At 38.6% G+C, this 27,359-nt stretch overlaps 1 protein-coding gene across 2 annotated transcripts; it reads right to left on the bottom strand.

Moving 5' to 3' along the window:
- Window positions 1–13,547: 13,547 nt before the first annotated feature.
- On the bottom strand, window positions 13,548–19,421 carry LOC311294335 (uncharacterized protein). 2 transcript variants are annotated; one of them, XM_084415144.1, is made up of 4 exons: window positions 19,204–19,421; window positions 14,989–18,420; window positions 14,651–14,860; window positions 13,548–14,487 (listed from the first exon to the last, which is right to left on the bottom strand). In XM_084415144.1, exons 2-4 carry the CDS (start codon window positions 15,562–15,564, stop codon window positions 14,281–14,283), a joined length of 993 nt encoding a protein of 330 aa, XP_084271270.1. In that variant the 5' UTR covers window positions 15,565–18,420; window positions 19,204–19,421; the 3' UTR covers window positions 13,548–14,280. The 2 variants fall into 2 exon arrangements, with proteins under 2 accessions (XP_084271270.1, XP_084271269.1); XM_084415143.1 differs by lacking the exon at window positions 19,204–19,421 and having other exon boundaries at window positions 14,989–18,496.
- Between the last annotated feature and the right edge of the window lie 7,938 nt (window positions 19,422–27,359).

The following is a 27,359-nucleotide window of genomic DNA, read 5'->3' as shown; positions in this document are numbered from 1 at the left end:
TTTTAGTCTCGGAATAATAATAATAATAATAATAAGTTTAAATAGGATTTCAATATGTTGGCTCTCTCAAGCCAACTTAATAAGTTTAAATAGGATTTCAATATGTTGGCTCTCTCAAGCCAACTTAACTAGATGCGAAAGTTCGTCGAGACAAACTTTAAGTTGGCTTGAGAAAGTTTGGACCAGAACGTTTTTTGCTAGGCGGTTGCTAGGATGTTATGGGTGGTCGCTATGGTGTTGCTAGGCGGTTGCTAGGGGATTCTGGGTGGTTGCTAGGCAGTTGCTAGGGTGTTCTGGGTGGTTGCTAGGCTGTTTTGGGTGGTTGCTAGGGTGTTCTGGGTGGTTGCTAGGCGGTTGCTAGGATATTTTGGGTGGTTGCTAGGATCTTTTGGGTGGTTGCTAGGCGGTTGCTAGGATCTTTTGGGTGGTTGCTAGGCGGTTGCTAGGGTATTTTGGGTGGTTGCTAGGATATTTTGGGTGGTTGCTAGGGTCTTTTGGGTGGTTGCTAGGCGGTTGCTAGGGTGTTTTGGGTGGTTGCTAGGGTCTTTTGGGTGGTTGCTAGGGTCTTTTGGGTGGTTGCTAGGCGGTTGCTAGGGTGTTTTGGGTGGTTGCTAGGATGTTTTGGGTGGTTGCTAGGATGTTTTGGGTGGTTGCTAGGGTCTTTTGGGTGGTTGCTAGGCGGTTGCTAGGGTGTTTTGGGTGGTTGCTAGGATGTTTTGGGTGGTTGCTAGGGTCTTTTGGGTGGTTGCTAGGCGGTTGCTAGGGTGTTTTGGGTGGTTGCTAGGATGTTTTGGGTGGTTGCTAGGGTCTTTTGGGTGGTTGCTAGGCGGTTGCTAGGGTGTTTTGGGTGGTTGCTAGGATATTTTGGGTGGTTGCTAGGCGGTTGCTAGGGTGTTTTGGGTGGTTGCTAGGATATTTTGGGTGGTTGCTAGGGTCTTTTGGGTGGTTGCTAGGGTGTTCTGGGTGGTTGCTAGGCGGTTGCTAGGGTGTTTTGGGTGGTTGCTAAGATATTTTGGGTGGTTGCTAGGGTCTTTTGGGTGGTTGCTAGGGTGTTCTGGGTGGTTGCTAGGCGGTTGCTAGGGTGTTCTGGGTGGTTGCTAGGGTCTTTTGGGTAGTTGCTAGGCGGTTGCTAGGATATTTTGGGTAGTTGCTAGGGTCTTTTGGGTGGTTGCTAGGCGGTTGCTAGGATATTTTCGGTGGTTGCTAGGGTCTTTTGGGTGGTTGCTAGGCGGTTGCTAGGGTATTTTGGGTGGTTGCTAGGATATTTTTGGTGGTTACTAGGGTCTTTTGGGTGGTTGCTAGGCGGTTGCTAGGGTGTTTTGGGTGGTTGCTAGGGTGTTTTGGGTGGTTGCTAGGGTCTTTTGGGTGGTTGCTAGGCGGTTGCTAAGCGGTTGCTAGGATATTTTCGGTGGTTGCTAGGGTCTTTTGGGTGGTTGCTAGGCGGTTGCTAGGGTATTTTGGGTGGTTGCTAGGATATTTTTGGTGGTTACTAGGGTCTTTTGGGTGGTTGCTAGGCGGTTGCTAGGGTGTTTTGGGTGGTTGCTAGGGTCTTTTGGGTGGTTGCTAGGCGGTTGCTAGGGTGTTATGGGTGGTTGCTAGGCTGTTCTGGGTGGTTGATAGGCGGTTGCTAGGGTGTTATGGGTGGTTGCTATGGTGTTGCTAGGCGGTTGCTAAGGTATTCAGGGCGGTTGATATGGTGTTACTAGGTGGCTGGTAGTTGTCACAGATGGTTACTATGGAGTTTTTATAGAGTTCTTAGCATGATCTTGGCATGATTTAACACTTAACTAATCACTATTAGCATGTAGCTATTCACTGCTAGCATGTGTAGTATGTTGGAAGTGCTGTTTGCTAGCATGAGTCAAAAGAGCCAAACCTCATCTCTATACGATGTTCTGATACAGAGATATAGGTCTTACAAAACGGTTGCTAGGGTACTCGAGTTTGGTTGCTATGGAGTTGCTTGGGAGCTGGAAGATTTAAACTTAAGAAGTTTATAGTGGTTTAAAGTTTAAAGTAGTTTAAAGTAGTTTAAAGTAGTTTGAAGTTTATGATAGATATATAAATAAGTTAGATAGATACACACAAACACACACACACACACACACACACACACACACACTCACTCAGACTACCTCGCTCACACACTCACTCAGACACACACACACACACACTCAGAGTTTATGAGTTTAGAGTTTATAAGTGTACGAGTTTTTGAGTTTAGAGTTTATAAGTTTAAATGAGTTTAGAGTTCAGAGTTTATTAATTTATGAGTTTAAGAGTTCATAAGTCTATGAATTCATGAGTTTATTAGCTAATTAGCTATTAAATTTAAGTTAATTAGTTTATAAATGTATGAGATTAGAGTTTATTAGTTTAAATGAGTTTCATTGGCTAATATATATAGAATGGCAGTTTGGTTTAGTCTTCAAGGTGTTTAGATTAGAATTTTTGTCGGTTGGTGAGTTTGAATCTGGATTTGAATTTTTTAGAACTCCCCAATGTAAGTCAATGGGAGTTTTTCCGAGTTTTGATCGTCATTTGTAGGAAAACCGTAAGTCCGATCAGTCTGAAAAGATAAAGCAACTCGAGTCAGAACAGTTTGAAGGTCTGAGCCGAGTTTGGAGTATGTAGAGTTAAAGCTCTAGGACGAGATTGAGTGTAATTTTTTGGTAAGAAGAATAATAATAATAACTAGATGCGAAAGTTCGTCGAGACAAACTTTAAGTTGGCTTGAGAAAGTTTGGACCGGAAAGTTTTTTGCTAGGCGGTTGTTAGGATGTTATGGGTGGTCGCTATGGTGTTGCTAGGCGGTTGCTAGGGTATTTTGGGTGGTTGCTAGGCGGTTGCTAGGGTATTCTGAGTGGTTGCTAGGGTGTGTTGGGTGGTTGCTAGGTGGTTGCTAGGGTCTTTTGGGTGGTTGCTAGGGTTTTTGGGTGGTTGCTAGGGTGTTTTGGGTGGTTGCTAGGGTCTTTTGGGTGGTTGCTAGGCGGTTGCTAGGATATTTTGGGTGGTTGCTAGGGTCTTTTGGGTGGTTGCTAGGCGGTTGCTAGGGTCTTTTGGGTGGTTGCTAGGGTCTTTTGGGTGGTTGCTAGGCGGTTGCTAGGGTATTTTGGGTGGTTGCTAGGGTGTTTTGGGTGGTTGCTAGGCGGTTGCTAGGATATTTTGAGTGGTTGCTAGGGTGTTTTGGGTGGTTGCTAGGCGGTTGCTAGGGTATTTTGGGTGGTTGCTAGGGTGTTTTGGGTGGTTGCTAGGCGGTTGCTAGGGTATTATGGGTGGTTGCTAGGGTCTTTTGGGTGGTTGCTAGGCGGTTGCTAGGGTGTTTTGGGTGGTTGCTAGGATATTTTGGGTGGTTGCTAGGCGGTTGCTAGGGTGTTTTGGGTGGTTGCTAGGATATTTTGGGTGGTTGCTAGGGTCTTTTGGGTGGTTGCTAGGTGGTTGCTAGGGTGTTCTGGGTGGTTGCTAGGGTGTTTTGGGTGGTTGCTAGGGTATTTTGGGTGGTTGCTAGGGTATTTTGGGTGGTTGCTAGGGTGTTCTGGGTGGTTGCTAAGCGGTTGCTAGGGTGTTCTGGGTGGTTGCTAGGGTCTTTTGGGTGGTTGCTAGGCGGTTGTTAGGGTCTTTTGGGTGGTTGCTAGGCGGTTGCTAGGGTATTTTGGGTGGTTGCTAGGGTGTTTTGGGTGGTTGCTAGGGTGTTTTGGGTGGTTGCTAGGCGGTTGCTAGGGTATTTTGGGTGGTTGCTAGGGTGTTTTGGGTGGTTGCTAGGCAGTTGCTAGGGTGTTTTGGGTGGTTGCTAGGGTCTTTTGGGTGGTTGCTAGGCGGTTGCTAGGGTGTTTTGGGTGGTTGCTAGGATATTTTGGGTGGTTGCTAGGCGGTTGCTAGGGTGTTTTGGGTGGTTGCTAGGATATTTTGGGTGGTTGCTAGGGTCTTTTGGGTGGTTGCTAGGTGGTTGCTAGGGTGTTCTGGGTGGTTGCTAGGGTGTTTTGGGTGGTTGCTAGGGTATTTTGGGTGGTTGCTAGGGTATTTTGGGTGGTTGCTAGGGTGTTCTGGGTGGTTGCTAAGCGGTTGCTAGGGTGTTCTGGGTGGTTGCTAGGGTCTTTTGGGTGGTTGCTAGGCGGTTGTTAGGGTCTTTTGGGTGGTTGCTAGGCGGTTGCTAGGGTATTTTGGGTGGTTGCTAGGGTGTTCTGGGTGGTTGCTAGGCGGTTGCTAGGGTGTTCTGGGGGGTTGCTATGGTATTGAGGGCGGTTGATATGGTGTTACTAGGTGGTTGGTAGTTGTCACAGATGGTTACTATGGAGTTTTTATAGAGTTCTTAGCATGATCTTGGCATGATTCAACACTTAACTAATTGCTATTAGCATGTAGCTATTCACTGCTAGCATGTGTAGCATGTTGGAAGTGCTGTTTGCTAGCATGAGTCAAAAGAGCCAAAACTCATCTCTATACGATGTTCTGATACAGCGATATAGGTCTTGCAAAACGGTTGCTAGGGTACTCAAGTTTGGTTGCTATGGAGTTGCTTGGGAGCTGGAAGCATTAAACTTAAGAAGTTTAAAGTGGTTTGAAGTTTAAAGTAGTTTAAAGTAGTTTGAAGTTTATGATAGATATATAAATAAGTTAGATAGATACACACACACACAAACACACACACACACACACACACACACACACACACACACACACACACTCACTCAGACTACCTCGCTCACACACTCACTCAGACACACACACACACTCAGAGTTTATGAGTTTAGAGTTTATAAGTGTACGAGTTTTTGAGTTTAGAGTTTATAAGTTTAAATGAGTTTAGAGTTCAGAGTTTATTAATTTATGAGTTTAAGAGTTCATAAGTCTATGAATTCATGAGTTTATTAGTTAATTAGTTATTAAATTTAAGTTAATTAGTTTATAAGTGTATGAGATTAGAGTTTATTAGTTTAAATGAGTTTCATTGGCTAATATATATAGAACGGCAGTTTGGTTTAGTCTTCAAGGTGTTTAGATTTGAATTTTTGTCGGTTGGTGAGTTTGAATCTGGATTTGAATTTTTTAGAACTCCCCAATGTAAGTCAATGGGAGTTTTTCCGAGTTTTGATCGTCATTTGTAGGAAAACCGTAAGTCCGATCAGTCTGAAAAGATAAAGCAACTCGAGTCAGAACAGTTTGATTGTCTGAGCCGAGTTTGGAGTATGTAGAGTTAAAGCTCTAGGACGAGTTTGAGTGGAATTTTTTGGTAAGAAGAATAATAATAATAATAATAAGTTTAAATAGGATTTCAATATGTTGGCTCTCTCAAGCCAACTTAACTAGATGCGAAAGTTCGTCGAGACAAACTTTAAGTTGGCTTGAGAAAGTTTGGGCCGCAAAGGTTGCTAGGGTGTTCTGGGTGGTTCCTAATGTATTTTTTAGGGTATTTTGGGCGGTTGCTAGGGTGTTCTGGGTGGTTGCTAGGTGGTTGCTAGGGTGTCCTGGGTGGTTGCTAAGGTCTTTTGGGTGGTTGCTAGGGTATTTTGGGTGGTTGCTAGGGTGTTCTAGGTGGTTGCTAGGGTATTCTGGGTGGTTGCTAGGCGGTTGCTAGGGTTTTCTGGGTGGTTGCTAGGGTCTTTTGGGTGGTTGCTAGGGTCTTTTGAGTGGTTGCTAGGCAGTTGCTAGGGTGTTTTGGGTGGTTGCTAGGATGTTTTGGGTGGTTGCTAGGGTCTTTTGGGTGGTTGCTAGGCAGTTGCTAGGGTGTTTTGGGTGGTTGCTAGGGTGTTTTGGGTGGTTGCTAGGGTCTTTTGGGTGGTTGCTAGGGTCTTTTGAGTGGTTGCTAGGCAGTTGCTAGGGTGTTTTGGGTGGTTGCTAGGGTCTTTTGGGTGGTTGCTAGGCGGTTGCTAGGGTTTTTTGGGTGGTTGCTAGGATATTTTGGGTGGTTGCTAGGGTCTTTTGGGTGGTTGCTAGGCGGTTGCTAGGGTGTTTTGGGTGGTTGCTAGGATATTTTGGGTGGTTGCTAGGGTCTTTTGGGTGGTTGCTAGGTGGTTGCTAGGGTGTTTTGGGTGGTTGCTAGGGTATTTTGGGTGGTTGCTAGGGTCTTTTGGGTGGTTGCTAGGGTGTTCTGGGTGGTTGCTAGGGTCTTTTGGGTGGTTGCTAGGTGGTTGCTAGGGTATTTTGGGTGGTTGCTAGGGTCTTTTGGGTGGTTGCTACGGTGTTCTGGGTGGTTGCTAGGGTCTTTTGGGTGGTTGCTAGGCGGTTGCTAGGGTCTTTTGGGTGGTTGCTAGGGTATTTTGGGTGGTTGCTACGGTGTTCTGGGTGGTTGCTAGGGTCTTTTGGGTGGTTGCTAGGCGGTTGCTAGGGTGTTCTGGGGGGTTGCTATGGTATTCAGGGCGGTTGATATGGTGTTACTAGGTGGTTGGTAGTTATCACAGATGGTTACTATGGAGTTTTTATAGAGTTCTTAGCATGATCTTGGCATGATTTAACACTTAACTAATCGCTATTAGCATGTAGCTATTCACTGCTAGCATATGTAGCATGTTGGAAGTGCTGTTTGCTAGCATGAGTCAAAAGAGCCAAACCTCATCTCTATACGATGTTCTGATACAGAGATATAGGTCTTGCAAAACGGTTGCTAGGGTACTCAAGTTTGGTTGCTATGGAGTTGCTTGGGAGCTGGGAGCTTTAAACTTAAGAAGTTTAAATTGGTTTGAAGTTTAAAGTAGTTTAAAGTAGTTTGAAGTTTATGATAGATATATAAATAAGTTAGATAGATACAAACAAACACACACACACACACACACACACACACACACACACTCTCACACAGACTACCTCGCTCACACACTCACTCAGACACACACACACACACACACACACACACACTCAGAGTTTATGAGTTTAGAGTTTATAAGTGTACAAGTTTTTGAGTTTAGAGTTTATAAGTTTAAATGAGTTTAGAGTTCAGAATTTATTAATTTATGAGTTTAAGAGTTCATAAGTCTATGAATTCATGAGTTTATTAGTTAATTAGTTATTAAATTTAAGTTAATTAGTTTATAAGTGTATGAGATTAGAGTTTATTAGTTTAAATGAGTTTCATTGGCTAATATATATAGAATGGCAGTTTGAATTAGTTTTCAAGGGATTTAGATTTAAATTTTTGTCGGTTGGTGAGTTTGAATTTTTTTAGAATGCCCAATGTTAAGTCAATGGGAGTTTTTCCGAGTTTTGATCGTCATTTGTAGGAAAACCGTAAGTCCGATCAGTCTGAAAAGATAAAGCAACTCGAGTCAGAACAGTTTGAAGGTCTGAGCCGAGTTTGGAGTATGTAGAGTTAAAGCTCTAGGAGGAGATTGAGTGTAATTTTTTGGTAAGAAGAATAATAATAATAAGTTTAAATAGGATTTCAATATGTTGGCTTTCTCAAGCCAACTTAATAAGTTTAAATAGGATTTCAATATGTTGGCTCTCTCAAGCCAACTTAACTAGATGCGAAAGTTCGTCGAGACAAACTTTAAGTTGGCTTGAGAAAGTTTGGACCGGAAAGTTTTTTGCTAGGCGGTTGTTAGGATGTTATGGGTGGTCGCTATGGTGTTGCTAGGCGGTTGCTAAGGTATTCTGGGTGGTTGCTAGGCGGTTGCTAGGGTATTTTGGGTGGTTGCTAGGGTGTTTTGGGTGGTTGCTAGGCGGTTGCTAGGGTGTTCTGGGTGGTTGCTAGGATATTTTGGGTGGTTGCTAGGGTCTTTTGGGTGGTTGCTAGGGTATTTTGGGTGGTTGCTAGGCGGTTGCTAGGGTGTTTTGGGTGGTTGCTAGGCGGTTTTGGGTGGTTGCTAGGCGGTTGCTAGGGTATTTTGGGTGGTTGCTAGGGTGTTCTGGGTGGTTGCTAGGCAGTTGCTAGGGTGTTATGGGTGGTTGCTATGGTGTTGCTAGGCGTTGCTAAGGTATTCTGGGTGGTTGCTAGGTGGTGGCCAGGGTGTTCTGGGTGGTTGCTAGGCTGTTTTGGGTGGTTGCTAGGGTATTCTGGGTGGTTGCTAGGGTCTTTTGGGTGGTTGCTAGGCGGTTGCTAGGGTCTTTTGGGTGGTTGCTAGGGTCTTTTGGGTGGTTGCTACGGTGTTCTGGGTGGTTGCTAGGGTCTTTTGGGTGGTTGCTAGGCGGTTGCTAGGGTCTTTTGGGTGGTTGCTAGGCTCTTTTGGGTGGTTGCTACGGTGTTCTGGGTGGTTGCTAGGGTCTTTTGGGTGGTTGCTAGGCGGTTGCTAGGGTGTTCTGGGGGGTTGCTATGGTATTCAGGGCGGTTGATATGGTGTTACTAGGTGGTTGGTAGTTATCACAGATGGTTACTATGGAGTTTTTATAGAGTTCTTAGCATGATCTTGGCATGATTTAACACTTAACTAATCGCTATTAGCATGTAGCTATTCACTGCTAGCATATGTAGCATGTTGGAAGTGCTGTTTGCTAGCATGAGTCAAAAGAGCCAAACCTCATCTCTATACGATGTTCTGATACAGAGATATAGGTCTTGCAAAACGGTTGCTAGGGTACTCAAGTTTGGTTGCTATGGAGTTGCTTGGGAGCTGGGAGCTTTAAACTTAAGAAGTTTAAATTGGTTTGAAGTTTAAAGTAGTTTAAAGTAGTTTGAAGTTTATGATAGATATATAAATAAGTTAGATAGATACAAACAAACAACACACACACACACACACACACACACACACACACACACACACACACACACACACACACACACACACTCACACAGACTACCTCGCTCACACACTCACTCAGACACACACACACACACACACACACACACACACACACACACACACACACACACACACACACACACACTCAGAGTTTATGAGTTTAGAGTTTATAAGTGTACAAGTTTTTGAGTTTAGAGTTTATAAGTTTAAATGAGTTTAGAGTTCAGAATTTATTAATTTATGAGTTTAAGAGTTCATAAGTCTATGAATTCATGAGTTTATTAGTTAATTAGTTATTAAATTTAAGTTAATTAGTTTATAAGTGTATGAGATTAGAGTTTATTAGTTTAAATGAGTTTCATTGGCTAATATATATAGAATGGCAGTTTGAATTAGTTTTCAAGGGATTTAGATTTAAATTTTTGTCGGTTGGTGAGTTTGAATTTTTTTAGAATGCCCAATGTTAAGTCAATGGGAGTTTTTCCGAGTTTTGATCGTCATTTGTAGGAAAACCGTAAGTCCGATCAGTCTGAAAAGATAAAGCAACTCGAGTCAGAACAGTTTGAAGGTCTGAGCCGAGTTTGGAGTATGTAGAGTTAAAGCTCTAGGAGGAGATTGAGTGTAATTTTTTGGTAAGAAGAATAATAATAACTAGATGCGAAAGTTCGTCGAGACAAACTTTAAGTTGGCTTGAGAAAGTTTGGACCATAAAGTTTGAAAAAGTTTAAAGTAGTTTAAAGTTTAAAGTAGTTTAAAGTTTAATTTAGTTTAAAGTGTAAATTAGTTGAAAGTTTAAAATAGTTTGAAGTTTAATTTAGTTTAAAGTTTAAATTAGTTAGAATTTTAAAGTAGTTTTAAGTTTAAAGTAGGTAGAAGTTTAAAGTAGTTTAAAGTTTAAATTAGTTTAAAGTTTAAATTAGTTTGAATTTTAAAGTAGTTAGAATTTTAAAGTAGTTTTAAGTTTAAAGTAGGTAGAAGTTTAAAGTAGTTTAAAGTTTAAATTAGTTTAAAGTTTAAATTAGTTTGAATTTTAAATTAGTTAGAATTTTAAAGTAGTTTTAAGTTTAAAGTAGGTAGAACTTTAAAGTAGTTTAAAGTTTAAATTAGTTGAAAGTTTAAAATAGTTTAAAGTTTAAATTAGTTTAAAGTTTAAATTAGTTAGAATTTTAAAGTAGTTATAAGTTTAAAGTAGGTAGAAGTTTAAAGTAGTTTAAAGTTTAAATTAGTTTAAAGTTTAAATTAGTTTGAATTTTAAATTAGTTAGAATTTTAAAGTAGTTTTAAGTTTAAAGTAGGTAGAAGTTTAAAGTAGTTTAAAGTTTAAATTAGTTTAAAGTTTAAATTAGTTTGAATTTTAAAGTAATTAGAATTTTAAAGTAGTTTTAAGTTTAAAGTAGGTAGAAGTTTAAAGTAGTTTAAAGTTTAAATTAGTTTAAAGTTTAAATTAGTTTGAATTTTAAATTAGTTAGAATTTTAAAGTAGTTTTAAGTTTAAAGTAGGTAGAAGTTTAAAGTAGTTTAAAGTTTAAATTAGTTTAAAGTTTAAATTAGTTTGAATTTTAAAGTAGTTAGAATTTTAAAGTAGTTTTAAGTTTAAAGTAGGTAGAAGTTTAAAGTAGTTTAAAGTTTAAATTAGTTTGAATTTTAAATTAGTTAGAATTTTAAAGTAGTTTTAAGTTTAAAGTAGGTAGAAGTTTAAAGTAGTTTAAAGTTTAAATTAGTTTAAAGTTTAAATTAGTTTGAATTTTAAAGTAGTTAGAATTTTAAAGTAGTTTTAAGTTTAAAGTAGGTAGAAGTTTAAAGTAGTTTAAAGTTTAAATTAGTTTAAAGTTTAAATTAGTTTGAATTTTAAAGTAGTTTTAAGTTTAAAATAGTTTAAAGTTTAAAGTAGTTTTAAAAATATATAGCCTACTGGTTGTCTGTTGAATCTTACCCCTCAAAATATCTATGCATTGTATAAGTCAGTAGATGCAAAATGATTATAGTTGTCATAATGCATCAGGTATATATTCTATACATTTCTATTCGACTTTTTTTGTTAAAACTGAAGTTGGCAAGATTATTTTGATCATATTCACTGAAACCGACACTATGATCCGACAGAACAACATAAATCAGCCAGTTTTAGAAAAAAAAAAACGTGCTTCTATCTCCACCTGGAGCTTGTTATTTGTTTAGCAAACATCCACCGCTCCCGGTTCTTCTGGTCCAATCAGCGCAGGGCTGTGTGAGATCTGACTTTCAATCACAGTTCACAAGCCACAGATACCCCACCTCCCCCTCCCCTTTCGCGCACGTTACAATAACACATGCCTGAAGTTTGCAATCGCAGTGGTGTTGGTTTGTACAAAGCGTGATGGCGGAAAGAAAATCTAACAAGCTTCCAATTCCTCGGTTAACAACCACAGCTAGGAGGTCAAAAACAACCAAGAAAAAGAAAATGATACTTCAATGCTGAAGAAAAGGGTGCGTTCACAAAAAATCTGGTAGGCCTACACACGCACTGACAAGCACGAACTCGGGAGGGTGCTAGGTGGTAGTGGGGGTATGAGAGTTGTAAACATACAAAAAAGAAAGAGCAGAAAGCACATAAACATTTAAATGGTTATTATGGCAGCAATATGTGATACAATTTTTAAATATGTAGGATAGGCTATTAAAGGCTATTATAGTTTGGATTATTTTTTAATAATATCTCATGAGTCCTAATAAATTCAATTTCAACTATTTCTGAAGTGCTTCTTTTATAAAGAACACCGCTTTCTCACATAATGCAGTAAAACCCCTGGACGAGAGAACAATAGATTCTCGAGCCATTGATATCAACCAATTCAGCACCACCGTCACGGACAGCGTCCGTGGAAACGTCGCACGTAAGATAAAAAGGTATATCTTAAGCAGCTTCCTACGGTATGGTTCGGGGAACATGCCTAGCAATGGTATACCTTTAGTTAAGTTATACCAGGCCAAATTTATGTCAAATTTATATAAGGCTAGGCTATTTTTAAATAATTATTATTATTCATTTATTTCCTCAGTAAAATTGTGTTGAATATTGTGGAATAGTGTGATTTTTTTGTGCAGTTTCTCAAAGTATTAACTGGTAAATAAATCAAATAAATAATTTTAATGTATTGCTGCGCTGTTGAGAGGGACATCTAGAGCCAATGGGTAGAAGACGTTTACTCGAAAACAAAAGAAAAATGAGTTTAAAACCACAACAGTAGTGTTAACACTACTCACAACCAAGTGGATCACTAAGCAAAATGCCTGATTTGGTGAACGACATGAACTACTTGTCTGTCAGTCATATAATGCAGGTCTGTGGTCACCACCTCAGAGAGCATGGGAGAAGTCCAAATTAAACAATTTTTAAATCCAAAAGAAAACGAACAGTATTTATCGTTTTTACCTCTTGTACACTTTCCGGCGCTTGCGCAAACTAAGCCAGAACGCGCACACAAGTCACACACCAGGAAGGGCCCTCAGATCACTTGGACGTCGTTGTGTAGAGGTAAAAGCGATATAAATACTGTTCGTTTTCTCACACAAACTGCTCGTTTCTTGTCTTAGGCCATCAATTTGTGCTTACAATGGGGAATTGTTTAATTTGGACTTCTCTGTGCATGATCTTTGAGGGGGTGACCATAGACCTGCATTATTATTAAGTGCCATTGTCACTCAGGGCCGGGTCCGGACCGCTGTAATTTTTCTGTAGGCTATATAATGAAGGTTGTGAAATAATAGCCTAATTTTAACTTGAATGTGGTGCGGGTGGCAATGATTCGCACATCGCGTCCACGAGTCGTGAGTCTCGCGATGATTACCGACCTTCTCATCTGAGCTGCTTCAGCACTCAAACAGTGAGTGACCAGATGACCAATCATATCACAGCTGGCGAGCTTTATGTTCACAGAAGCGCGAGCCGAGCACGAATTCCAGCGTTAACTGAAGCGTGAAGCACGTCAGTTGGAATTAACTTAACGGGCACACAGTGCGAGATAAGAGTCAAAACAGCTGTTTTAAGATAGAAGCGACAGACCGAAATAATCAGTTTGCAAAGAACCAAGAATCAGTTTCAAGCTCAGCTTTGGGAAAGGAAGATATAGGCTACAAGATAAAGAGAATGAGAGATGGAGAGATGCGAGAGGAAGAGCAGGTATGCATATTGTGCCCAGAATTAATTCATTGGGCAACTCGTAAAATATGTAGCATTTTTAAATAGCCTACTACCAACATTTTTGGGGACACGGACACGTTTACTTGCCTACTGAAGTAGGATTTTCCTACATATATGGTAAGATAGCAATCATGATGATTGCAGCACAATATAACGTTTAGGCATCGATATCGCAATGTCATGAACGTATAGGATATTAGTTGATACTGATAGGTTTCGGTTCGGAACCGATATGATTCGCGGATTAATGGCTAAATTTACGCATCATAGAGTGAAATTTTACCATTTGCATGTGTTTTTAAGTCCTGTCAGTTTAAACATCAAGCCAAGAACAAGACTGGAACTCACGCGCTGTTTTGTGCGCGCACACAGAGCCACGCAGACAGCACGTGAACGCCGAATTCAAGCCTTATTCTTTCTCTTTTTTGAGCTTGAACTTGTACAGACACGTGCACGCAAAAGTATAGTATATTATTATAGGCTATATAATAAGTCAAAATGCCTGTCTTGGCAAGTATCTTCATAAACACTGTGACCTGTATTGAGAAAGAAAACCGATATCATTGTCTGTGCAATTGATAGCAGCCTAACCAACAGCTGCTTGGTACCACCAATGTTAATCAAACAGCAAAAGAGAAAATAACTTTCATGTAACACAGATAAATTGCATTAATTACATTAATGTATACAGTGAAGAAGAGTATAGTCTTATTTTACATTTAATTGTTCAATATCTGTACCTGAAAAACATAAATCACTACTTGTTTCATTGTTGACGACAGCTTGATAAGTGTGCTGCATAAAGTGTGAGTAGGCCTACCAAGGCCTTCCCGTATATAACTACTATGTTATAGAAAATATATTACTAAAATAGAAAACCGTTATTTTCAATTGTAGCCTAATAATATTTGAATTTTGGATCAAAATATTACAGCGTTGGTTAGCATACGATATATATTTTAAAGCATTTAAAAATTTAAATATTCTAAATTTTGGCCATTAGCATTAAGATTTATGTTTTTGAACCCATCTGTGGGGCAGTGAAGTCACAGACACAGCCTTAATGATTGTGCAATATGTTTTTTAATAAAACAATAAATAACAATATATAACAATATAACAATATAAATATAAATAGACATAAATATATATAGGCTGTATGTATATACAATAAAGTAATAAACAATGTAACAAATTACAATATATATAAAAAACATATATATATATATATATATAATATTACATTATAAACAATGTAACAAAAAAAACAATAATGAATATACTGAACAAAAACATCTGAACAATAATAAACATATAACTAATTACTTAAACATACATAACTTACAACTTGCTCACATAAAAACAAATAACTAAAAAAAAAACTAAAAACAAGCATAACTATTTACATTTTTATAACCTTCCGATTTTTATTTAAAAGTAATAACTCGGTTATTTTTGTGCACCAATGTAATTTTCATTGGCAGCTCTTTAATAATTGCATCAATTGTACCGGAGTACAGCTGCGGTGGAATTTGGAAAATTCTATCGTCCACGCTCAAAATGTGGCAGGAGTTTTCGACCTCGGTCACCCCCACTACCTCGATCTCTTCTTCAGTTGGTTCAATCTCCTCTATCTGGATTCATAAAAAATAAAATTACAGATTACTAGTGCAAGTGTGTGTTAGATAAGGAATGAATGTGTTCCAATCATGAAAACAACAACAAGATAGATAGATAGATAGATAGATAGATAGATAGATAGATAGATAGATAGATAGATAGATAGATCATAAGTACCTTGACGGTTGTCCTGTTGGAGGAATGGAACTTTCCTCTTCCATTCTGCTCAACAGTTCCACGAAGGTGACTTATGTGTACGAAGTCTCCTTCGTGGAGCTCCAACAGAGACTGCTCCCTCCATAGAGAGACCTCTAGAAGGGTTTCCCCACACCTCATCTTTAGGTCTCGAATCGGGACGTCCATCCGTGTCATCCTTGGTTTCTGCAGCTGCAAAATTAAAGCACAGTGGTTTAGTACAATAACATGTACAGTATCTCTTAATTTAGAATGCTATATTAAAAAGTAGAGCAGACTAACATACCGACAGATAGATAAATACATAGATATCAACTCACTTTCTCCACCTTTCCTTTGATGCTTAGAAAACCACCAACAGTGTACAGGTTCTCCTCCTCGCCAGTGACATCACGAGAGGGTGGACACAGGGCATCTAGTGCAGCTTTCTCAGCCTCTTCTGACACTACTATAGTTGCTGTTCTAAATTTGAATGATGAGCGACTTAACAGCACATAAAGCTGCTCATTTCTTTTAGCAAGGGTACAGTTTTTTATAATGTAAGAGTGTCCCTCTTCAAATTCAGGAGTAGGGCCATTCTTCTTATGAAGAATGGCCCTATTCCCATCTGTGAGGGCACAGAATGATGCATTCTCAAATTGTGCCAATTCAATTTGTGAGCCTTTACCCACAAATGAGACCGCTGTTTTGATTGTATTGGTCCTAACACATTTAACTGTCAGTTTCTCCGGTGTTACGTATGGATGGGCCATTCTGGGGGTAAGGAAAAACATAACAGATATCTTAGTAAAAACAACAACAACAACAATTATAGCTATTATTATTATTATGACCATTGCTTTATCTAAATGTGATTTCTGACATTTCCTCTTTTTTCCTAAATGTTTTATTTTCATTGTAAGAATTCATGATTGATCAATCAAAAGATAAAAGATTCATGAGCCTAAAAAAATTTTCATTTATTTATTTATTATCAGTTGTAGTAGTATATCAGCAGCAGTAGTAGTTTAATGTAGTTTAACTATAGCTCTCAGCGTGTGTGAGAGGGAGCTCGCGCGCTGACAGGCAAGCCTTCCAGAACTGCACCCTTAGTGCAAATGACGTCACGCATTTATAACTGAATTAACGGTATTTACACAAAGACATTATTTGAAAAATAGGCCTACATTTAGAATGACGTCACACATAGGCCTATATAACGGAATAAACGACCATTAACGGTATTATTATGCAAATGTTTGTACAGTAGGCCTAAATGTACCACATTTACCATGAAAAATGTTGGCAAAATGGCTGAAAAATGGAAAAAAGCTGGGGAAATGGAAAAAATATGGGAAAGCGGTTATTTATAATTTGAAATGATCATTTTTGTTATTAAAATTACCGTGTGAAAAACGAACTTTTCCCTCTGACTGTTTGGGTTAGAATAGGCTATAGCCCTATATATTGTATTATTTTTTTAATATTATTAAAATAAAATCTGTAGAGGGTTTATAGGCTACATTTTAGTATCCTATTATGTAAAGTCATTTAAATAAATTGGTTCGGTAAAATTACTTACTTCAGGAAAAGTTTTCTCTCCGTCCACTTGTCCAGTCTGAAGTCCAGCGGCAGCAATGCGCCCAGGTCACGGACACCACTTTATATAACCTCTGGTTCTTTCGCGTGACTTCCACGCGAGTAATAATTTTGTTATCAATATAAAAATAAATTCCAATATTTATTTTAAATAATCTATTTAAAATGTATCTTTATATCATCATGCCTTGTTACATTTCCCTGGCTAAATAAATAAATAAATTAATAAAATGATATGATGGCGTTAACTGTTTTCTAATAGGCTAGACCTTTCGGGACTCGCACGCGAGTAATAATTTAAGTGTTGTCAATATAAAAATAAATTCCAATATTTATTTTAAATAATCTATTTAAAATGTATCTTTATATCATCATGCCTTGTTACATTTCCCTGGCTAAATAAATAAATAAATTAATAAAATGATATGATGGCGTTAACTGTTTTCTAATAGGCTAGACCTTTCGGGACTCGCACGCGAGTAATAATTTAAGTGTTGTCAATATAAAAATAAATTCCAATATTTATTTAAAATAATCTATTTAAAATGTATCTTTATATCATCATGCCTTGTTACATTTCCCTGGCTAAATAAATAAATAAATAAATAAAATTATATGATGGCGTTAACTGTTTTCTAATAGGCTAGACCTTTCGGGACTCGCACGCGAGTAATAATTTAAGTGTTGTCAATATAAAAATAAATTCCATTATTTATTTAAAATAATACATTTAAAATGTATCTTTATATCATCATGCCTTGTTACATTTCCCTGGCTAAATAAATAAATAAATAAATAAAATGATGGCGTTAACTGTTTTCTAATAGGCTAGACCTTTCGGGACTCGCACGCGAGTAATAATTTAAGTGTTGTCAATATAAAAATAAATTCCAATATTTATTTAAAATAATCTATTTAAAATATATCTTTATATCATCATGCCTTGTTATATTTCCCTGGCTAAATAAATAAATAAAATGATACGATGGTGTTGACCGTTTCTAGACCTTTCGGGACTCGCACGCGAGTAATAATTTAAGTCTCATCAATTTAAAAATAAATTAAAATATTTATTCAATATACTCTATTTAAAATATACCTTTATGTCAGCATGCCTTGTTATATTTCCCTGGCTAAATAAATAAATTAATAAATAAAATGATACAATGGTGTTGACTGTTGAGAACTTTCCTGACTCGCACGTGAGTAATAATTTAAGTCTTATCAACTTAAAAATAAATTAAAATATTTATTAAATAAAATCTATTTAAGATGTACATTTATATCATCATACCTTGTTATATTTCCCAGGCAAAATAAATAAATAAATGAATAAATAAATACAATGTTGTGATGGTGATGACTGTGGTTCTAGGCCTGCCGATGGAGAATCTGTAAAGTTAACATGTATCTCTGTTTTGACTGTCATTATCTAGCCTATCTATCTCTAATTTGTCTTAAAAAAAAAAAAAAAAAAAAAAAAAAATATTATAATATAGAAAAAATCGAGAGCTGACAGAGCATTTGCATCCAGGACAAAAACACATTAAAGTTATAACAATGTTAATAACGCTGGACACTTTATTTCTACTTTTCGGATTTTTTCGATTTTTTTTTTTTATTGAAAATAAATGCCTTTCAAATACAGTATGAAAAAGATATCGGCATAAGGCGGACTCGAAGACGGGTCAAGTTCCGTCTTTTTTTGTATGTTCCAAACAGATGTCACAGTTGCCGAAGTTAGTTTAAATAGCTTCTTCCAATACAACGGGCTTGCACTTTAGCCTAATTAAGGCATACATAATTAACAGAATAAGGCAGAATATACTGCAAAGGGTGGATTAGAAGGCTATACATTGTAATATTAGCAGCTGTAAATTAAACTATCACATTAAACATGGCGATACATTAAAGTCAACGAAGGCTATATTGAAATTGATTTATGGATACACACACACACACACACACACACACGCACGCACGCACGCACGCACGCACACACACACACACACACACACAAACACCTACTCCTGTCCCACACACTTTCTCTAAAACAAAGGTACGCCAATGGTATTAGTCTAACGGCTGGCCAATGAAGAGCGTTGGAACTTTGCATAACTAATGAGCTGTCATTCTGGATTCATCCGGTCAGGCGGTTCTCTCCTGAGGTGAGTCTGCAAGATTTGAGAGACAATTATGCAGTTGAAAATTGTAAAAATGGTTGGTTGTTAAAGAAATTGAGTACAATTAAAAAGCAATAAGCCATGTGAAGCTGCAGTTTACAGTGATTTTAGATCAGTTAAAGTCGTTAAGGCAGGAATGTATAAAATCCCCATAGCTTAGCTGTTTCAAAATCATTTTACATAGCTTATAGCCCTACCATTAAATATATGTATATAAATGCAAACGTTTCATTAAATAAACACACAAAAACACCGAAAAAATTAAGCATTTATGAAAACATATACAAGTAACGTTAATGAATCAGCAAAGCAATAGTTCGGCAATGTTTAGAACGGTTGCCAAGCAACAGATCCTCAATGACAGGGTCTGGGTAGGCCCAGAGCCATATAGTCTCATTGACTACAATGGAACGCTTTTTACAGCAATGGCGGCTCGTAGAGCCTTTCAATAGTTCCCGGAAGTAACAGCAATGCGGTAGAACAGACCGTTTGTGATGCAGTTTTAAAAGATAAGACGTTTAAAGAATAAGATTGTATATTATCAGATTATCTGAATCAAATAAACTTGTGTTTTAAAGCATGCTAGTTGATTCCGAAGCACTTCCTGGAACTATCTGAGGTCTACGCGAATCACGTGACAACTAAGCATTTTGAACTTCCGTTGTCGGGTAGGCCCTAGTAGTAGGTACAGATCCGCATTAAATAATAATTATTTTAATTTTTTTTGCTAAGCTTTAATGTATGCATATGCGGAAGATCAATTTTTTTTCTTACTAGATTGTTGCCTTGTCCTCTTTCACTGCCTCCTTCTCCCCACTGCCAAGTGTGGCCATCAGCACCTTCATTTTCGAGGTAATTCATGTTTTCATAATCATCATGTTAACTGTCAGATAAAAACCTGCATGTTTTGCATGTTTTGTTCCCCTCCTTAGATGTGAGGATTATAATGTGGATATTCTGAAACTAGTTTTTTTTTTTCTCAAAGGTGACATTGCTGATTTGTAAGTTTGCTACTGCTGTCTATGTAAGTAACCCTTTAAAATCACAGTAGCATGTTAATCAGAGTCATTAGTCATTTCTTTATAATATTGTTAATCTCTCTGCACTTATGTGTAACAAGTTATGCTAAAAAAAAATAGTTCAAGTGATATTAATAGTTATTAATAATAATTTTGTGTATGTCCTAAACCTGTCCTGTCCTTTCCTGTCCATATACCTTTATATTTTCCTCTCAAACCTTTATCTTGCTTACTCATTTTAACAACTGCATCTTCCATCGTTTCTCTTCCAAACTGATAACTGGCCTGCCACATCAAATGCTGCTACACTGCTTGCTGCTTTTGCTTGCCCGCACTATAAACTGCAAGATGCAAATGTAGATCTGCTATACCCTGCTTGCACCTAAGCTTAGCTTGCCAACGCATCTTGGAAAAAAGGCCAGAATCCATGATTTTTGATCTATGACTATCTATGATTCTGGAAAACTTGATACACTATTGATATTTGATACCACAAAGATTTACAATCAATCTTACATCCTGAATAAATCATAATCTCAAACCACAAGTACGAAAACATAGCGACATCTTCAGAAATAATTAACAAGGGAGTTAAATGTACTTCACTGTTTTCACTGTTTTCGTGTTCTTCAAGGACCATCAATTTGACGACTACATCAACTTTTCGACATAACTGATAAGATTTTATTACCTTTGAGTTTCATTTCATATATCAGTATACATTCAATAATCAATAACTAAATACATTATTCATATATTTACTACATTCCAAGTGCTGAAACATCACCATGCCAAGAAAAGGAAAGAGGAGTCAATCTCAGAAACAGCGCAGAAACCTAGAAGCTTCATGTGGCACCAGTAGCAGTACTTCTGGAAGGGGTATGAATGATGAAAATGCTTATGTTCTGTCTGTTACAGCATCCCACTGTCAAAGCGATTCCAGGTACAACATTTACTCCAGAAGCCGTCAGTGTACTTGCAATGCCTTAATGTTCCTAGCTGTCCATAATGAATGTAATGAGTTGCGCAGTTTCGATTTAGACCGTATTTTACAGAGCGGTGATGCAGTTTACACTAGTGTCAAACGAACATTGCAGAGCAAACGACAATTTGTGGCTAATTTTTTAAACTTTGATGAGCTGCCAAGCACAGTTAAGACCAATTCTGCCTGCTACAACATCCTGAAACATCCTCAGAGAATTGGATTTCTGAAAGATTCACCTGTCCTAGGCGAGTATGAAAACCTTGAGAATACTCTGCAATGCCTCAGACTTGATGTGAGTGACACGTTGCTGATGTGTGGAACCACGTGTATCGCCGTATTCAGAGATCGCTCAGGGAGGTTTGGTTATTTTGATCCTCACTGCAGATCAGCATATGGAATGCCTGAAGATGAAAGCACAGGTACGGCCGTGATGTTGACCTTCTTCCGTTTAGAAGACCTGATCGAGAGGCTAATGCTATTGTTTCAAGGGTGTTTCGATTTGATAGACCAGCAACAATTTGATCTGCTGCCTGTATCGTTCATTAACCGGATAACTGAAAGAAGTGTACGTCCTGAAGTCTCCCTGAACTGCTGTGAGCTTGAACGTGATGTGCAACCATCCACCTCTTTTGAGAACGAAGCTCTGTCAAACAAAGAACAATGCAGTTCTGCTGATGTCTCACAACTGGATGTTCAAGTCCAAGATGTGCAACCATCCACCTCTTCTGAGAACGAAGCTCTGTCAAACAAAGAACAGTGCAGGTCTACTGATGTCTCACAACTGGATGTTCAAGTCCAAGATCCATTTCAACTACTATCTGAGACTACTGTTAACAGTGACGCATCAACTGATGAACAAGTCGACTTGACTAATCAGTATAAAATCAAAGTTACAACTTCCGTCACTCAAGATAGCGACAGATATAAAAATGTGTCATTCAGTAAAACATTTCCTGATATGCTTTCACAGAGTGCATCGTCAGCTCCAAATCAACAATATTCAAAATCAACTGACTTACATAAGAAATTTAAAAAACTGAACAAGACTCAAAGGCGAAAGGCTTACAGTTCAAAAAGGCATGAAGGAATGAGTTCCATCAAAAAACAGACTAAACTCAAAATCCATAATTATAAAACATATAAGGAAATTAATAAACAAGCCATGAAGAACAAATATTGTAATAATGCAATTTACAGAGAACACCACAAACAAGCCATGAAAAACAATTATAAACATATTAATGAATACAGAGAGCGAAAGAAGAGTACTGTAACCAGCAATTACAAGAATGACAAACAGTTCAGGGGGAAACAAAAGAGCTATATAATTAGAAACTACAGGAATGATGAACAATTCAGGGAGAAACAAAAGAGCTATATAATTAGAAACTACAGGAATGATGAACAATTCAGGGCAAAACAAAAGAACTATATAATTAGAAACTACAGGAATGATGAACAATTCAGGGAGAAACAAAAGAGCTATATAATTAGAAACTACAGGAATGATGAACAATTCAGGGAGAAACAAAAAAACTATATAATTAGAAACTACAGGAATGATGAACAATTCAGAGAGAGACAGAAGGACTATATATTGAGAAATTATAGGAACAATGCTAAATATAAGAAACAGCATAGGCAATATCTTGTTGATCGATATTCAAAGGATCCAATTTTTAGGCAAAGGCAAATAGACCATTATACAAACAGATGCAAAAATGATCCTAACTTCTTTGAAAAAAGGAAGAACATTTTTAAACAACGTTATCACTGTGATGTACATTTTAGGGCTCGTCAGAAAGAATATAATTTATTCAAATCTAAAAACAAAATATCTGCACTCAAGGTACTTCACACAGTATGCTGTGCACAAGAAATACAGCGCAAATACAAAAAAATGCACCAGCAGAGAGACACATTACAAAATACCCAGCCTGACGCAGTACAAGATCCGACTGTGTTAAGAGCTTTAAATGTTTTCAGAGCTGTTATAAAACAGGGACCAACTTATGTCTGCACATGCTGTGCCAGAGCGCTCTTCTCTAATCAAGTCAAATCATGTGATCGTGAGCGCTATCAGAAGAACCCGACAGTTGCTTCAGTTTGCTTGACTGGAAACTATGTTCACGTGTGCTCCGACTGCCCTGATCAATGTGCCTTGGAGAACAGGAAAACCGAGTGGATCTGTCACTGCTGCCATAACACACTACTGAGAGGTCTGATGCCAGACATTGCTTTAGCAAATAATCTTCAGTTCGCTCCCATTCCTCCAGAACTCTGCGATTTGAATGTTCTTGAAAGACACGTTATTGCAAAGTACATTCCTTTTGCTAAGATTGTTACACTACCGAAAGGCCAGCAAAGAGCTATAAAAGGTGCCGTGATTTCTGTTGCATCTGAAGTAGAAACAACAGTGAATTCTTTACCCAGACCAAGAAGTGAATCACAACTGCTTACAGTGAAACTCAAAAGACGTCTGTGTTACCAAGGGCACTATCAGTTTCAGACTTTGAACATGCAAAAGGTTTTGTCTGCTTTAAGAAAGTTAAAAGATATCCATTCAGAATATAAAGATATCTTCATTAATGCAGAACTCTCTGAAGAAGAAATGTTTAATGAGCATGAAGAGTGTGCAAATGACATCAGTGCTCCTGATGAGGAAATGTTTAATGAGCATGAAGAGTGTGCAAATGACATCAGTGCTCCTGATGAGGAAATGTTTAATGAGCATGAAGAGTGTGCAAATGACATCAGTGCTCCTGATGAGGAAATGTTTAATGAGCATGAAGAGTGTGCAAATGACATCAGTGCTCCTGATGAGGAAATGTTTAATGAGCATGAAGAGTGTGCAAATGAAATCACATCTCCTGATGAGGAAATGGATATTGAGAACACTGAAGAACAGAGCAATGAGAATGCACACAATGATTCTAATGATGACACTACTGCAGAAGAGCAATCGAGAGGCCTTGCCTTAGACACATGTCTTCAGCCCCCAGATCTCGGCCAGCAGCTGTTGTCTTATGATGATGGAATATTTTGCATTGCCCCAGCAGAGAGAAACTCTCCTGTAAACACTTTCAAAATTCCTAAACTTGAGTCTATGGCGTTTCCAGTGCAGTTTCCAGATGGCAAGAACACCTTTGATGAGCCTGGTAGAGCAAAACATGTTTCCCCCAGCAGATACTTTAACTCTAGACTATTCTCTATTGACAATCGTTGTGCGAAGGATACCAACTATATCTTCTTTGCGCAGTTTGTGACTGAAATTAACATGGCAACTTCTAGTATGTCTATCCAACTACGGAAAGGAAAACCCATGACCCGTGATGGACGCAGAATAAACTGTTCAATGCTGCAGGACAAACAGGAGTTAGAAAAGCTTATAATAAATAAGGAAGCTACACGATTCATGCAACCATTAAGAGGGACTCCAGCATACTGGGAGAAATCTCTCCGTGATCTGTTTGCTATGCTGAGACAGCTGGGCACTCCTACATTTTTCTGTACGTTTAGTGCTGCTGAGATGAGATGGCCTGATGTGATTACTGCTATTAAAGCACAACAAGGTGAAACTGTGAACTTTGCTGAATTAGACTGGTCCGAAAAATGTGAAATCCTCAGAAGTAACCCTGTGACGGCGATGAGAATTTTTGAAAAGCGAGTTGAAGCCTTGATGAGAGATTTGATCAATTCACCTGCTCGACCTATCGGTGAAGTAATTGACTTCTTTTACAGAGTAGAGTTCCAGCTACGTGGCTCTCCACACATTCACTGCTTATTTTGGGTGAAAGATGCTCCAGAATTTGAAAAAGATCAAGATCAGGATGTGTGTGATTTCATTGATAAATACATCTCATGCAAATTACCAGACCCAGACAAAGACCCAGAACTACATAAAATTGTAAGTGAAGTGCAGATGCACAGTCGTAACCACTCAAAATCCTGTAGAAAGAACAAGAAGCACTGCCGGTTTGGATTTCCTAAACCACCCATTAAAAGAACAATGATATCACGCCCCAGGCCTCCTCCTGCAGAGAATGATGATGAAGGGAATGAATCAGAGGAAAGAAATTATGCCAGTTTTGCAAAAGAGCAGCTGCAGAAGGTGTGGGATCTACTGAATGACTCGACTCAGAGTTTTGATAGCATTAGACAGCTGCTTCATGAAGTAAACATGACTTATGAAGACTATGAGAAACATATCGATACTATTTCTACATCAAGTTCAATATTCATGGAGAGACGACCACAGGACTGCTGGGTTAACGGCTATAATCCAATGTTGTTAAGAGCCTGGGATGCAAACATGGACATACAGTTCATTCTGAACCCCTACAGCTGCATCATGTATATTGTCTCGTACATTTCAAAAGCTGAGCATGAGATGAGTGATTACCTAAAGAGAGTGATAAAAGACTCAAGCCATGATAACCTGTCTGAACGTGAGTGCATGAAGCAGGTCATGAATGCATATTCAAAGAACAGAGAAGTCAGTGCTCAGGAGGCAGTCGCTCGCACATGCAGTCTAAAATTAAAATCATCATCACGTGCTGTCATATTCATACCAACTGATGACAACGCTGTAAAGATGAGTTTACCAATGAGGTGCTTGGAGAGCATGGATGACGACATAGAGAATGTGTGGATGACAGGATTGCCAGAAAAGTACAAAGCCAGACCTAACAGACCTGAATTTGAGAACATGTGCATGGCTGAATTTGCAAGTGAATATCGCATTGTTTATGCAGGAAAGACAAAAGGTAAAAATGTTTTACCACTTCAAAAAAACTTGGGACACATACAGAAAAGAACAAGAGGAAAACCTGCTGTCATCAGATTTGCCCGTTTTTCACAGCAGAAAAACCCAGAAAAATTCTATGGAACTTTTCTAAAGCTTTACTTGCCATATCGCTCAGATGAGCAGCTGAAGTCGGCCAGATTCCAGACATACGAATCATTTTATGCATTCGCTTCAGTAAAACTACCAGGAACTGATGAACTGGAGCGTGTGTACAATATTGTGAACGAAAACCGTGAGAAATATGAAAAGCATAACGAGGCTATAGAAAAGGCAATTGAGGATTTTGAACAGAATGGTCCAGTTGAAGATGCATGGACTACATTGGCTCCAGCAAATGAACTGATCCGTTTGGAGAGCATATCGGAACGTGAACCCACTGATCCTAATGATGTGAACGAGCAGGACGATATTCCTGAATACACAGCATCTACCTCTGTCAGTAACACAGCTATGCCACTCGTGGAAGCTGCCCAACAAAATCATGCACAGATTCGCAAAATGTACCAGAGCTTGAATCAAACACAAGCTTCCATATTTTATGCAGTCCGAGACTGGTGCAAAAGATGTGTCTCTGGTGAAAACCCACAACAATTTCTGTATTTTTTGAATGGAGGAGCAGGAGTTGGTAAATCACACGTTATCAAATCTATTTATGCAGAAGCAACCAAGATTTTGCGCAGGCTTCCATGCATACGAGAGCATACTGACATTTCCAAGCCAACCGTTCTTTTAACAGCGTTCACAGGAACTGCAGCCTTTAACATCTCAGGTAAAACACTGCACTGTCTTCTGAAACTCCCAAGAAGCTTGAAGCCTCCATACCAAGGCCTGGGAAACAGCTTGGATGAAATCAGGGCAGACCTTTCTAATGCACACATTTTAATTATCGACGAAATATCAATGGTGTCAAAACAGTTGTTTGCCTATGTGAACTGGAGACTGCAACAGATTAAAGGAAACCAGAAACCTTTTGGTGGCTTATCTGTATTAGCTGTGGGAGATTATTATCAGTTACCACCTGTGGGAAGAGCAAAACCACTCTGTGTGTATGAGGACCATGTGCTGGACTTCTGGACAGATCATTTTCAAATGATAACTATGACACAGATCATGAGACAGAGAGATGATCTTGCATACGCTGAGCTGCTCAACAGACTGAGAGTAAAAAAGAAGCACGAGAAGTTGACGGATGCAGACAGGTGCATGTTAGAAACTGTCATAAGATCCTCCCCTGAAGAGTGTCCCACTGATGCATTACACATCTATGCAACCAATAAAGAAGTAGACAATCACAACAGTGAAGCCATATCCTCACGCTTTTCAAATGTCATTACCATAAATGCACATGATTACAAAAAAGATCCCAGAACAGGAGAAATGAAAAGACAAGCGGCACCATTTAAAGGAGACAATCGTGACCTTATTGACACATTACAGATTGCTATTGGTGCACGAGTGATGCTAACCAGAAATATTGATGTGGACGATGGACTGGTAAATGGCACTTTTGGCAAGGTGGCAAAAATAACAACCCATACCCGAGATGGATTGGTTCAATTAATTGGTCTTCATTTAGATAATGTGACTGCTGGACGAAAATATCACAACAAAGCACCTGGTGGAGATGACAACATTGTCTATATTGAGAGGTCAGAGGAACCACTGAAAAGAAAAGGAACAATTCGAAGACAATTTCCAATGAAGCTTGCTTTCGCATGTACCATCCATAAAGTGCAAGGAATGACGACTGATCGCGCTGTTGTATCTCTGAAGCACATATTTGAATCAGGCATGGCATACGTTGCACTCAGCAGAACAACATCACTCAGTGGACTGCACATTACTGACTTCGATGAAAAGAAAGTCTTCTGTAATCCAGAAATAAGTGCCTCCTTGGAGAACATGCCAAAAGCGGATTTTCAGAGTATCCAGCCCATCCTACATATTGAACAAGATTCCAACCTGAATTCAGCTCTTAAAATCATCCATCATAACACAGAGGGACTGGAGTGTCATATAGAGGATTTAAAATACCACCATGAGCTTCTCTTGGCTGATGTTCTGTGCCTCACTGAAACACACCTGTCAGGCTCAGCTGTTCCTGCACATCTACATCTGG

This window comes from Rutilus rutilus, assembly GCF_951802725.1.
Source record: "Rutilus rutilus genome assembly, chromosome: 1".
Lineage (NCBI taxonomy): Eukaryota > Metazoa > Chordata > Actinopteri > Cypriniformes > Leuciscidae > Rutilus > Rutilus rutilus.
This window is presented reverse-complemented; position numbering and strand designations above follow the sequence as displayed.

Coding starts and splice junctions, on each gene's coding strand:
- LOC311294335 (XM_084415144.1), bottom strand. CDS start 15,564: ATGAAAATAAAACATTTAGGAAAAAAGAGGAAATGTCAGAAATCACAT. Junction 14,861..14,988: donor TCAAAGGAAAGGTGGAGAAA/GTGAGTTGATAT, acceptor TTAATTTTGCAG/CTGCAGAAACCAAGGATGAC. Junction 14,488..14,650: donor CCAACAGGACAACCGTCAAG/GTACTTATGATC, acceptor TTATGAATCCAG/ATAGAGGAGATTGAACCAAC.